General features: G+C 44.4%; 1 protein-coding gene across 1 annotated transcript in view; it reads left to right on the top strand.

The window, feature by feature from the left end:
* The window catches only part of ADAMTS19 (ADAM metallopeptidase with thrombospondin type 1 motif 19), a 422,212-nt gene that overhangs the window by 274,318 nt on the left and 134,351 nt on the right, over nucleotides 1–13,543 (top strand). Inside the window, exon 12 of the mRNA XM_075341865.1 lies at nucleotides 7,907–8,008. Within this exon, the coding sequence (XP_075197980.1) occupies nucleotides 7,907–8,008 (102 nt within the window). The remainder of the gene's footprint in view (nucleotides 1–7,906; nucleotides 8,009–13,543) is intronic.

Here is a 13,543-nt window from a genome sequence, read left to right as displayed (position 1 = left end):
CATAGTGATAGGATGAGGGTTTTTTTCAGAATGAATTGTACTTTTGATTTACATAGAAGGATCCAGCTCACCATTGTGGAATCCAGGTGCCACATGGAGCACAGACAACGTCTCTGCCCAGATGCGGCAATAGCAGATAAGGTGCCAGCTCCATGAACAGTCTTCTTCTATTTCATGTAAGTACAAGTCAAAAGATAGTTTTAAAACCTTCATGCTGGTAATATAAGTAACATCAAGCATTGATCTACTTATGTTACCTGCATGAATGTTTTTAAACTGTCAACCGTTTTGTATTTACACTAAATAGAAGATTGTTCTTGAAGCTGGACTAATACCTTTCTTATCCACTTTTTACCGACACCATGTATTTGTCATACAATGTTCTGCAAAACGGAAAAAAAATTCCAAATGAGGCAAAAATGTGAAAGAAAAAAATTGCATTTCCACCTTTGTTTTTCGGGTTTTCTTGTAAGGCATTCAATGTGCATTAAAAATTACCTGGAAATATGATCTTTCAGGTCAGCTTGATTACACCAATACCAACAAAACTTGCAAAGGGGTTTTTTTAAGTGGCTCACGCCAGCACATGTCCAGGCCCATTTGAAATTTGCTATTGACCATCTGTCTGAACCAGAGGAGGCATGGGAGAATGTCATGTGATCAGATGAAACCAAAATAAAAAAAATTCCTATCAATTTCACTTGCTGTTTGGAGGAAGAAGAAGGATGAGTACAATCTCAAGAACATTGTCAAAACCGTAATGCATGAGGATGGAAACATCATACTTTGGGAATGCTTTTCTGCAATGGGTAAAGGACGGCTGCACCATATTGACGGGAGGATAGAGGGGGTCATCTCTTGTGAGATATTGGCCAACAAGCTCCTTCCTTCAGTAAGAGCATTGAAGATGGGTCATAGTTGAGTCTTCCAGCATGACAATGACCTGAAATGCACAGCCAGCGCACGTAAAGATTGGTTCCATAAGAAGCATTTCAAGGTCCTGGAGTGACCTACCCAGTATTCAAACCTGAACCCAAAAGAAAACCTTTGGGAGCTGAAACTCAATGTTGCCCAGTGATAGTTCAAAACCTGAAAGATCTGGAGAAGATTTGTATGGAGGAGTTAACCAAAATTGCTGTTGCAGAATGTACAAACTTTGTCAAGAACTACAGGAAACGTCTGACCCCTTTTGCAACTGCAAACAAAGGTTTCTTTACCAAATGTTAAATTCTGTTGTTCTATTGTATCAAAAATTTAGTTTATTAAAATGCAAATTAATTATCGAAAAAATTATACAATGTGATTTTCTGGATTATTTGAGGGGGGAATTCTGTCTGTCACAGTTGAAGTGTACCTATGATAAAAATTACAGACCTCTCCATTGGGAAAACTTGCAAGATTGGAAGTGTATCAAATACTTATTTTCCTCACTGTACGTTTTGATTGCTTCTTATTTTCTTTTCTTTGTGGAGTTGTGATAACCAAAAAAACGCAATTAATCATTTTCATATTTTAATAGATCAGACATTTATGGATCTGGATTTATACTCACCTACACAGCCGGCACAGTTGCAGCAGTGTCCGGACTCGCATTCCCTGAGCTTATGTGATGTTGTGACATCATGTGAGACCCGCGTCCATTCAGTGCTGTCTTCTGTCTTTCCGCCAGAAGAACAACAAACGAAACAAGTTAATTAACAGGAAGTGAGCCCTGCACTGCCACTCACATCCTGTTAACTGCTCCTGTATCCGAAAGCAGGGAGACAGAAGCTGGGTGCAGATTTGAGGTTGGGCTCATGTGATTTCACAATGTCACATAAGCCCAGGAAATGCGAACCTGGACACCACTGGAACCATGTAGGTGAGTATAGGCGTTTTTATTTTACTTGGGGGAAACGTGGAATCAGAAGGGCCTGCCCTAGTAGTGGACAATCCCTTTAGTGTTCACTGTATTAGAAATTGCTTAAGTAATTTGCATATAATGCCCCCCCCTAAAGAGAAACTGTTGTTTTAATTTCATAAATCAATAGTATAGATGAAAATAAGCAAATTTGCAGTGATCAGAGAAATCTGCTTCTTCCTCTGGACTGATCCTTGACTCTGTAAACTACATATTCAGTGGTAAAATCTGTGTTCTGTGAAGACAGATTTTCACATTATTTAGATTGGCGATCTTCAGATTTCCTTACTTTACTGTGACCAGACTGTATACTATTGACAAAGATCTATAGAACAAATGAAATTCACAGATTATATACATTTTGCATTGAATTATTTTTGCTGGTTACCCTGTGCTGATTTTTGATGACAGCCATGAGAAAGATTCTAAATTTACTATATGAGGGAACATCAAATGCATTCTGGTTTTCACAGTGTAGGTTCAAATGTAAGGTTTAGAATCCTAAATGAGATGATCTATCCTTAGCATAGGCCAATTAAATGGAGCTGATCTGCAATACCTGGTAGTGGCCACTAAACAGTGTGATAGAGCAGTTCACAATTTACAGCGGATCGGTGGAGGTGCCATATGTCAGACCCCTCCAATATGATATTGATGACTTCCACTGGGGATACGTTGTCAATATCCTAGTACTGGAAAAACTCTTTAACATTAACTTGCAATTGGAGGTAAATGTTGTTTTTTTTGCCGTAATTTTAGCCATCTTGTCCAACTGCATATTATAATTAATAATGTTAGGTCATGTATATATTTTTACATAACAATGAGAATAACAGATGGTCAATTAATTCTGTAAGTAAACACTTTTTGTGTACTGGACTCTTGTTTTCTCACCCTGAAGTGCAGATCTGCTTGTATACGTGTCCTGGCTGCTAACAGCGGCTTATTTTTTGGATGAAATTTTCATTGTTTATTGATTTTATACAAGCTAAATATGATTGACTTACTCCAGCTGTAAGCATTGCACATGTCTTGGCAGAGAGATGCTATAAAATGTGAAAAAATTCCGTAAACTCTTTAACAAACTACGAAAAAAATCAGGGTCATTCATGTGTCACTTGAGTTGAGGTCAGACAATGGCAAAAATTCAGTTAACTGTTGAGTAAATAATGTCAGTAAATAAGACTGAACAAACAGCACCATTACCGAATGTAACAGATTGTATTCAGATGGATTTCCATTCCATTTTTTCTCTAAAGTTCTTTAGTTCCATATGTGGCCAACACAAGAAACAGAAACCTGTCCTAAGGGACCGTTTACATGGACTGACTGGTGGCACAATGCCACCGCCAATTAGTAACCTTTTACTGATTGGCGGTTGTTTAAATGCCTATTTATACAGACAGAGCAAACCGAACAATGCACGCTGAGCAATCTGTACTAGGTCAGTCCGCACTCATTGCCTTGGTTCTCAGCAGTGTGAGACCTGTGCTGCCAAGAACGATGATCTTTTGTGCTGCAAAATGATCATTTCACCTTATCAACGACAATTTGGCTTGCTCATCGGGTGTCTGACAGCCTGTTTACACAGCAAGATAATCATGAAACAAGCATTTTAAACCACACTCATTCACAATAATTTAGCAGTGTAAATGTAACTTTACTGTTTTTATAGGATCCTGAAGTCATTAAAATGGGACTGTCACCAGATTTACAAGAGGGACTGGGTATATTATTAAAGAGATCACTTAGGCCTTTTGAGGCTAGTGTAATAATTTTTTTAAAATTCTTGCCTTAATGGCTTTATAATACTGATATTAAAATAGGAATTTTGAGTCCACTATAAAGTGAGAAATAAGACAAGTCCAAGTGTATTGAATCTCTACTCACCAATCTTGACATACAATGGCCGCTTGTACTGAGCAGTGGAAGGTATTATCAGTAGCAGGAAGGAAAGAGGAGCTGTCAATTAGGCTAGATGGGTAGATATTGAGATTAAACTTTCAAAAGGGATTCTATATCCATTCTTGCACTCTCTTAGCTTTCAATGATGAAAAAAATGCAAAAAAAGCATTGACTTGCTCCTTCTTTCAAAAATGCAGCATTTTTCCAATTTAGTCAGAAAATAGAGGAATCTTGTGCATGAGATTTCTCAATTCTTTTTCCAATTTGTAAGGAGTGTGACTCCTAGACTTGTGATCCTATGCACTAAGTGCAAGGCCTATCAAAAATTGAAAGGAGCGATTGAAATACACCCTGGAATACATGTAGAGGATGGCCTCAGAAACATTTTTTCCCCATTCGGAAGGAATGGGTCTCTAAAGCCCGCTACACACGCTTCAATATATCTCACAATCCGTCGTTGGGGTCAAGTTGTAAGTGACGCACATCCGGCATCGTTTGTGAGGTATCTGCGTGTGACATCTACGTGCGATCAGGATTGAACGCAAAACCGTTAATCGCAAACACATCGTATCTTTGTCTAGAATTGAGTGTTTTGTTGCACGAACTTAGTCAATTGTAACGTGTGACATCCCTCATACGATTTTGGTGTCTGATGCTATGTGCGCAGGTGTGCGCTCTGCACCGCAGCTTAAAAAAGGTCCGCTTCAGAGCGCAGCTGAAAAGCTCCGTTCTGAAGCACCTCACAATGTCTGTCATTCACTAATCTCTGTCAGTCGGTCACTATCTCTGTCCCTCACTCTCTGTCCATGTCAGTCTATCCCCCTCTCTCATATACTCACCGATCCCCGATCCCCGGCGCTGCACGGCGTTCACACTGCTCCGGCGGCTTTTACTATTTTGAAAAAGCCAGCCGCCCATTAAACAATTTCGTATTCCCTGCTATCCCCGCCCACCGGCGCCTATGATTGGTTACAGTGAGACACGCCCCCACGCTGAGTGACAGGTGTCACACTGCACCCAATCACAGCAGCCGGTGGGCGTGTCTTTACTGTGTAGTGAAATAAATAATTAAATAATTAAAAAAAACGGCGTGCGGTCCCCCCCAATTTTAAAACCAGCCAGATAACGCCATACGGCTGAAGGCTGGTATTCTCAGGATGGGGAGCTCCACGTTATGGGGATCCCCCCAGCCTAACAATATCAGCCAACAGCCGCGATCAGCTGAGCTGTCACTGAGGCTACCCGCTGTCACTGGATCCAGCGGTGGATCCAGCGGTGGCCGCGGGTAACCTCAGTGACAGCTCAGCTGATCGCGCTACTCACCTCAGTTGCTGCGTGGAGGTGAAAGGAGCGGCGGTGAGTAGCGCGATCAGCTGAGCTGTCACTGAGGTTACCCGCGGGCAACCGCTGGATCCAGTGACAGAGGTAGCCTCAGTGATAGCTCAGCCGATCGCGCGGCTGTCTTCAGTTGCTGTGTGGAAGTGACAGGAGCGGCGGTGTATTCTGCAGCTCCGGTTACCTCCATGCAGCAGCGCTGGAAGCGACGCTGGATCATCCTGGATTACGCCAGACATGGAGGGCTTTTTTTGGCTGATTAAAGTGGTTAACCAGGGTATATGTTTGTGTTTTTTATTTCTAATAAAGTATTTTTTCGGGTGTGTGTGTGTTTATTTACTGTAATTTACAGATTAATCATGGAAGGTGTCTTATAGACGCCTGACATGATTAGTCTAGGACTTATTGGCAGCTATGGGCTGCCAATAACTCCTTAATACCCCGATTTGCCAACGCACCAGGGCAAATCGGGAAGAGCCGGGTACAGTCCCAGAACTGTCGCATCTAATGTATGCGGCAATTCTGGGCGGCTGTTGGCTGATATTGTTAGGCTGGGGGGCTCCCCATAACGTGGAGCTCCCCATCCTGAGAATACCAGCCTTCAGCCGTATGGCTTTATCTGGCTGGTTTTAAAATTGGGGGGGACCGCACGCCGTTTTTTTTAATTATTTAATTATTTATTTCACTACACAGTTTAGACACGCCCACCGGCTTCTGTGATTGGGTGCAGTGTGACACCGGTCACTCAGCGTGGGGGCGTGTCTCACTGTAACCAATCATAGGCACCGGTGGGCAGGGAAAGCAGGGAATACGAGATTGTTTAATGGGCGGCCGGCTTTTTCAAAATAGTAAAAGCCGCCGGAGCAGTGTGAATGCCGTGCAGCGCCGCGCCGGGGATCGGGGATCGGTGAGTATATGAGAGAAGGCTGCTCAATTCAGTTACTCAGGAGTTTAGCGGTCACCGGTGAGTCCTTCACTGGTGACGGCTAATCAGGAGGCGACACAGACAGAGCCGCAGCATGACAATGAAGTCGGGTGAAGTTCACCCGAGTTCATTCTGATCGTGCGGCTCTTTCTGTGTCTGCTGTCATCGGCCATTCAGCTCTGCTACATGGCTGTCTGTGTCTGCTGTCAGCGGCCATGTAGCAGAGCTGAATGGCAGATGACATAGTAAAAACGCATCCCTACACATTACACACGCTTGTCAAGTCAATAAATAAAAAAAAAAAAAAAAAAGGTGCCCAATGCATACGTCACAGAACACATGATCTAAAGGAGCGCACATAAAATTGATCAATTTAACATAGACTACTAACGCACGTGTGACAGCAAATGAACGACCTACGTGCAATCTCATAAGATAAGATTCTCATAAGATCTCACTCACAAGTTTTACAGGGCCAGCAGCCAGACATAACTCATTATATTTAGAAGCCAGCAGCAAAGCCTCACTTGATTTTTAGAGGGCCTGCAGCCGTCCCTCACTCATAATTTTTAGATGGCCAGCAGCAGAGATGAGCAAACCATTGCATGTTCAGTTTGCAGGGCGCACTTGATCCCTAGATAAGGTTTAGATTGTGACCCTGACTTCAACCAAACCTCAATGGAAGTCAGTAATTGGACAGTTTGTAACTTCGCCCACATGCAGCCAACCGTAAGCAAAACACATCCGGGGGAGGTAGCCAGAGTTTTTCAATTTTTTTTTGTTTGTGTGCACGCTATATCTGATCACGCTGATTTTACCCCAAATGTGAGCCGTTCAAACACTGCAAGTGGCTCGCACAGGGCTGATCATCACTCATACCCAAGCACAGCACTACTCGCTTCAGTGTTTTGCACTCGTAACTCACTTGAACTTTAAACCTGAACTTTGATTTATGGAAAGTTGGTTTTGGAACTCGAACTGGAACCTCAAACCTCAGGTTCGCTCATCTCTAGCCAGCACCCGGACCCCACTAGTAATTTTTAGAAGGTCAGAAGCCAGCCCTCGGTACTTGTTTCCCAGCAGCTACTATTTTTCCAGGTGTGCCAGTACATGTCCCATAACATCACTCATGCCCTTACCGACTCAGTTACTGGGAAGGTCCACATTACCACCGACTTGTGAATAAGTGCTTGTAGCCAAGGATGCTACATTTGCATACAGCAGCAAAGTCTGAAGGGCCAGAATGACAGCCTACAGACATCTAATACACTATCCCTTCTCCATCACCTTGCCCTACATTAAATGCAGTTTAGAGGAGTGTTATTATAGAATTAGTCCTGAAAAAAACTGTTGATTTAATGTTGCATCAATAGGTACCGTCACACTATAACACACTGTTCCTTCTCCAGCAGAACCTCTGCCTACACTATTTCCATGTACAGTGCATGGAGCATGGTGTCACCAGATTTTATATAGACACGATGATGCGATATGGCCAGCCAATCACAGTAATACCAGTAGTCAACATGGCCACAGCATTACCGTGATTGGCAGGCAATCCCCACATGTTTAGTGGCTGAAAAAATAAACAAGAATTATGATGGGGTAAACTCAAGCATGGTGCCCAAGTACATGATACTTTACTGAGTATCGAGCATCTCGAGTACTCCGATGCTTGATCAAGTACCAAGCAAAGCTGAGCGCGCTCACTCATCACTAGTTATTTTTAATTTGTAATGGCTTTGAGCATGTTTTATATGAAAAATATATTTATGACTTGTACAATCTTTTTTAAAGATTCGCTTTAAATATGTACCTGCCATTTTTAACATATTTTTTAGCATGTTATTTGTACAGGACTTTGGTGTAAGTTGGAGAGTGAAAAAGAGTGCAGAACAAGACTGGATCCACCAATGGATGGCACAGAATGTGGCAACGAAAAGGTAGGTGACTATTTTGTCATTCCTTTAGAAAATGCAAATTTCACATTTTATGTTTGACCTCTGTATAGTAAAATCTGCTGCAGAGGTAGAACTATAGCCAAAGTAGCCATTAAAGCTCCTAGTGGCCAGGGTTGCCAATCTCCTCTGCAATTTTTTCTAGACCACTGGACAAAAAAGTTTCCCTAAAGGGCCAACACTTTTAAAGATATATACAGCTCTGCCCCTTTATAGTGACTAAGCCTCAATGCTATGACCCCAAAACAGACCCAAAAAAACACTTCATGAAATAAGGTAGCTGCGATAAACCACAAATACTGCAACACAAGACAAGGTCAACTTGCCAAAATCTATGTGATTTTTCAATTAATGGGAGAGAGAAGCTGCTGCAGGACAGAATAATAATTACCTGCAATCAGGGCAGAGCACTATGTACCCCAATGTGTACATATCTTACTGAGCTTCAGATATGCATGTGTGCCGCCCCAGCAGCCGGGCTGCTCGGATCCGGATCCGCGGTGGCTCGAGGGGCGTCCGGACCTGGGGGTCGTGCGGCCACTCAAATGAAGGGGGTATTTACAGAGGGATTGTATATTTAAAGTACGTGACACCACCCGTGGTGTGTGGTAAGGTGGAGTACCAATGCTGCAGCTGGGAGTACCAGGGGGGGCGATGGAGTGGGCAGCTAGGTGTTTAACCCCTCCACGGGTAAGGGGGATGCCCTGGGACTCGGTGATGATGTTGGGGGGTGCCGTTGGGAGTGAAAGGGTCACTTGCATACTCACTCAGTCCATAAAGCTGACACAGACAACTTAGTAAACCAAAGTTCTGGACACCGCTGCCACTGAGAGGAGCACAATTGGGTCCCGTTCCCACTGGTGTTGCCTGATGATCTGTGACCTTCCTCTTGGCACTAAGGTCTCTTGCTAGTTGGCTCCTGTAGTGTAGAACTAGCCAGGTCCCGCTCCCCAGTGTGGCTAACTGAGAGAGCTTGCTCCTAGGGTTCACGCTTGGGATTTCCTGGACCATTTTAGTGGAAAGTCATATCCCCCCCCCGATGCGCTAGTACCCTGATTTTGGATTGGGTGGAGAGCGGATCTTCAAGGCTCCGTTCTTGTCGGGTCAATTGTCAGGTTGCCTGAAGCTACTCCCTGACCTAGGGTCCACATACCCCGTCGTGCCCTGGTCCCAGCCTGGTGATGGTACAAGGCCGCCAGCTGTCCTCCTCGACAGTTCCGTGCACCTTGTCACGTTCCCCTGTGACTGGGGGTCCAGCTCCTACCAGGCCCAGACCACCGTCTCCTACCTAGTAACTTCCAAGGAGCCCGGCTCTTGTCCTCCTCTCTCCTTCACTCCTACACTTCCTCTCTCCTTCATTCTCCTACTAACTTACTCCTGACACTCCTGACCTCCCCTTGCCAACCCCCCAATTGGGCGGCCCTATTCCACTCAGGGCATCCACTGGTGTGTCTGGTGGGTGTGGTGCAGAGTGTTCCTAGGATTTTGATTGGCTGATGTTGGCAACACCATTAGTTGGGGACCCGTAACCAAGAAGGAGGTGGATATCGCACAGAAGGGCAAATTGCACAATACCCTGTGACGACCTGATAGGCCAGGGCGTCACATATGTTTTTATCTTACAATTGATCAGAAAATTATATACTCCTCTTGTGAGGCTCTACTACTGAAGTTACAGAAGCCACAGGTAATGTAGTTAGTAAGCAACCACTAGGGGTCATCATAGTAGTCAGTAATCCGAGTCAGCAGCAACAGGTCTAAGACAGAAGCACTTGGAGAGACAAATCATGGTCAGGTGCTAGCAAAGAATCAGGAGCTGAAGAGAAGCATACAAACCAAAAGGGATAGATGAATGCTTGAGTCAGGAGCGAGGATACAGGTCAGCAGCCAGGAAGGCCAAATACAGATAAGGGAGGAAGGCAAACCGGATAGGACAGGGGAAAACAGCAGACAGGCATGCGTAGTCAGGGCCCAGGATGACCAGACCAACGGGGATTTGTACAAGTCAGGACACAGTAGCAGGGAGGCAGGACAGATCGGTAACATTCACCAGAACTAGTATACACGTTGCAAAGCAGAAATATCACAGGAGCTGAACCATAGGTGCAGCTGCAAGATGTAGTGTCCTGGGATCCAGAGCGAGGCAGGGAAAGTTAACACCTGACATGACCAGGGCAAGGAAAAGCCGGCCTGGATCATGACACCTCTCACATTTTTGTAAATATATTTTTATGGCCCGTTTCACATGTCAGTGAAAAACACTGATGTTCTTCACTGATGTGTAAAACACGCACATGTCCCTCCGTGTTCCGTGATTCACGGCACATGTGGGTTGTCCATGTGCAATCCGTGATCAGTGATCCGTGATCCCGTGATTGCATATGGACATTACTCACCTGCCTTCAATGCTGCTGTCCATGGTGCTGAAGTCTCTGGCTCTGCAGCGTCTGCCCGCCGCTCTCAGCACCTACTTCCTGGTCGGCAGTTTCTGCTTTCATGAATATTCATGAGCCAGGCAGGAGCTGCCGAAAGCAGAGGCTGCAGAGCGAATCGCAGGCAAGGTAAGTTGAAATATTTTAATATTTAATATGTCCGTGATTTTCTCGTACGTGTTTCACTGATCACACACGGATCACACCATAGTGTGGTCCGTGGGTCATCAGTGATGCCAGACAAAAACCGACTTGTCTCCGTGCAGAATCACGGCCAAGGGTGCACGCTGCATGGAGACACGTTCAGTGAAAAACCGCTGATGTGTGAGCAGATCCATTGATTAAATAAAATGGGTCTGCGTATGTCAGTGATTCTGGTACATATAAAAAAAAAGCACAAACGTACCAGAATCACTGAGGTGTGAAAGGGGCCTACGTATATCTTTTCATAGGACAACACTGAAGATTAGAGTTGAGCGCGGTTCTAGGTTCGAGGTTCTCCAGTTCTAAGCTCGAGTGATTTTTGGGGCTGTTCGAGATCGAACTAGAACTCGAGCTTTTTGCAAAAGCTCGATAGTTCTAGATACGTTTGAGAACGGTTCTAGTAGCAAAAAGCAGGGCTTTTTACAGCTACAGTGTGCAGGAGCCATCGCTGGCAGCCTGCCAGAAGCTGGTAACCAAGATAAACATCGGGTATCCAAGCAAAGCGCTTTGGTTAGTAACACGATGTTTATCTTAGTTACGTGCAGGAAGCCCACACTTCCCCGCTCAGCTCGCTCCGCCCCCTCCTGCCCGCGGCATGTACACATACATACACACACACACACACACACACACACACACACACATGGTCCCGCTCAGCTTACCTGCGGTGATGAAGTCCCGCCATCCCGACCTCAGCGCTGTCACTGTCCTCCATGGCCGCCGCTTGTCACATCACCTCTCGCTTCCGACCCGAGACTGACTAGCGGTGACGTCACGGACCTCTCGCAATACTTGGTGTGAAGGCGCCGGTCATTGAACTCAGTGACAGGGGCTGTCAGTGTGCTGGAGATCAGCGCAGGTAATGTACCTCGCTGACAGCAGCACTTGTTATCCCCTGCAGTGACCTGGGCTGACCCATTGATGTTAGCTCAGGTCACTGCATTGCTCTCCCAGCCAATGGGGAACCTCCTGCTCTTCATTGACTGGGACAGTGTGGATCGTCATGGCAACCCTTAGGATTACACCAGACCTAGATTTGTTTTTCATTCTAATAAATTGGTTAAAGAGGGAATGTTTTGGGGAGTGTTTTTTCAAATAAAAATGTGTTTGTCGTCTATTTTTTTTTATTACTGACTGGGTTGGTGATGTCGGGTATCTGATAGACGCCTGACCTCACCAACCCCAGGGCTTGATGCCAGGTGACATTACACATCTGGTATTAACCCCATATATTACCCCGTTTGCCACCGCACCAGGGCGCGGGATGAGCTGGGGCGAAGCACCAGGATTGGCGCATCTAATGGATGCGCCACTTCTGGGGCGGCTGCGGCCTGCTATTTTTAGGCTGGGGAGAGTCCAATAACCATGGACCTCCCTAGTCTGAGAATATCAGGCCCCAGCTGTCTGCTTTACCTTGGCTGGTGATCCAATTTTGGGGGACCCCTACGTGTTTTTTTTTTAATTATTTATTTAATTTAAAATAACAGCGTGGGGTGCCCTCAGTTTTGGATTACCAGCCAAGGTGAGGTTGCCAGCTGTGGTCTGCAGGCTGCAGCCGTCTGCTTTACCCTAGCTGGCTACAAAACTAGGGGGAACCCTACGTCATTTTTTTTTCATTTTTTTGGCTAAATACAAAGCTAAGCACCCCTTAGTGCCACATGAAAGGCACCAAAGGGTGCTCCACTTTTTCTCCATTTTTTCTCCACTTTTTCTCCATTTTTTTCTCCATTTTTTCTCCATTTTTTCTCCATTTTTTCTCCACTTTTTCTCCACTTTTTCTCCACTTTTTCTCCACTTTTTCTCCACTTTTTCTCCACTTTTTTCTCCACTTTTTTCTCCACTTTTTCTCCATTTTTTCTCCATTTTTTCTCCACTTTTTCTCCACTTTTTCTCCACTTTTTCTCCACTTTTTCTCCACTTTTTTCTCCACTTTTTCTCCACTTTTTCTCCACTTTTTTCTCCACTTTTTCTCCACTTTTTCTCCACTTTTTCTCCACTTTTCTCCATTTTTTCTCCACTTTTTCTCCACTTTTTCTCCACTTTTTCTCCATTCTTTTTCTATGGTCGGTCTACCCATTAGCTCTGCCATGCATACTGTAGCTCTACACCTACTGCACATGTTACTTTATGATTGACATCTCTTTCGTACCAGAGCTGTCTAAGTCTACTCTGACCCCATATTTGTCATTACTATATTGTCCTTGTACTGTATTATGACATTTGTATCATGTGTTTCATTTCTTGCTGTGTTGCAATTTTTTTGCTGCATCCCAATTTTACCTCTACATTGTTCGAGTTTATGTTATTGTTCTCTCACTCTTATGTGATACTGATTATTGTCATTTTTCATAATTACATGCAGATAAGTCCAATCTGACGAAGGCTCAGGCCGAAACGTCATTTGTAACTTGTTTTGGACAAAAACATATATGCTTATGAAAAATTTTTTTTTCCTAATACGGACCAATAAAGAGTGATTTTGCATTAGTATCCGTTGTGACTTACTGACTTAGTCTGGGAGATTTAGAGTGCCGAGGTTACTCACTAATTTTATCTATTATTACCTCTAAGCACCTATATACAGTACCTACAGTACCTACAGTAGTTCTCCTGATTAGGCATGCCCTTACCTCATGAGCAGGGCATTGCAGCTTTGGTAGCAACCATTACGACATGGACTCTGCTGCTGTGGACCCGAGAAGAGTGAGTGCAGATTCATTGCACCCACACTCCTCACATGAAGGGTCCGCACTCCTAGAAAATGGGGGATACGTTCCCTGAGTGTCTCCCCCCATATTCTAGACGGTCCAGAGTCGTCGTGGGACCCCTTTATTTTTTTTCTTACAATAAATTGGTGAAAGAGGAAATGTTTTGGGGACTGTTT

This window comes from Anomaloglossus baeobatrachus, chromosome 1 (genome assembly GCF_048569485.1).
Source record: "Anomaloglossus baeobatrachus isolate aAnoBae1 chromosome 1, aAnoBae1.hap1, whole genome shotgun sequence".
NCBI lineage: Eukaryota > Metazoa > Chordata > Amphibia > Anura > Aromobatidae > Anomaloglossus > Anomaloglossus baeobatrachus.
The sequence above is the reverse complement of the archived record's forward strand: the minus strand, read 5'-3'. Positions and strand labels throughout refer to the sequence as shown.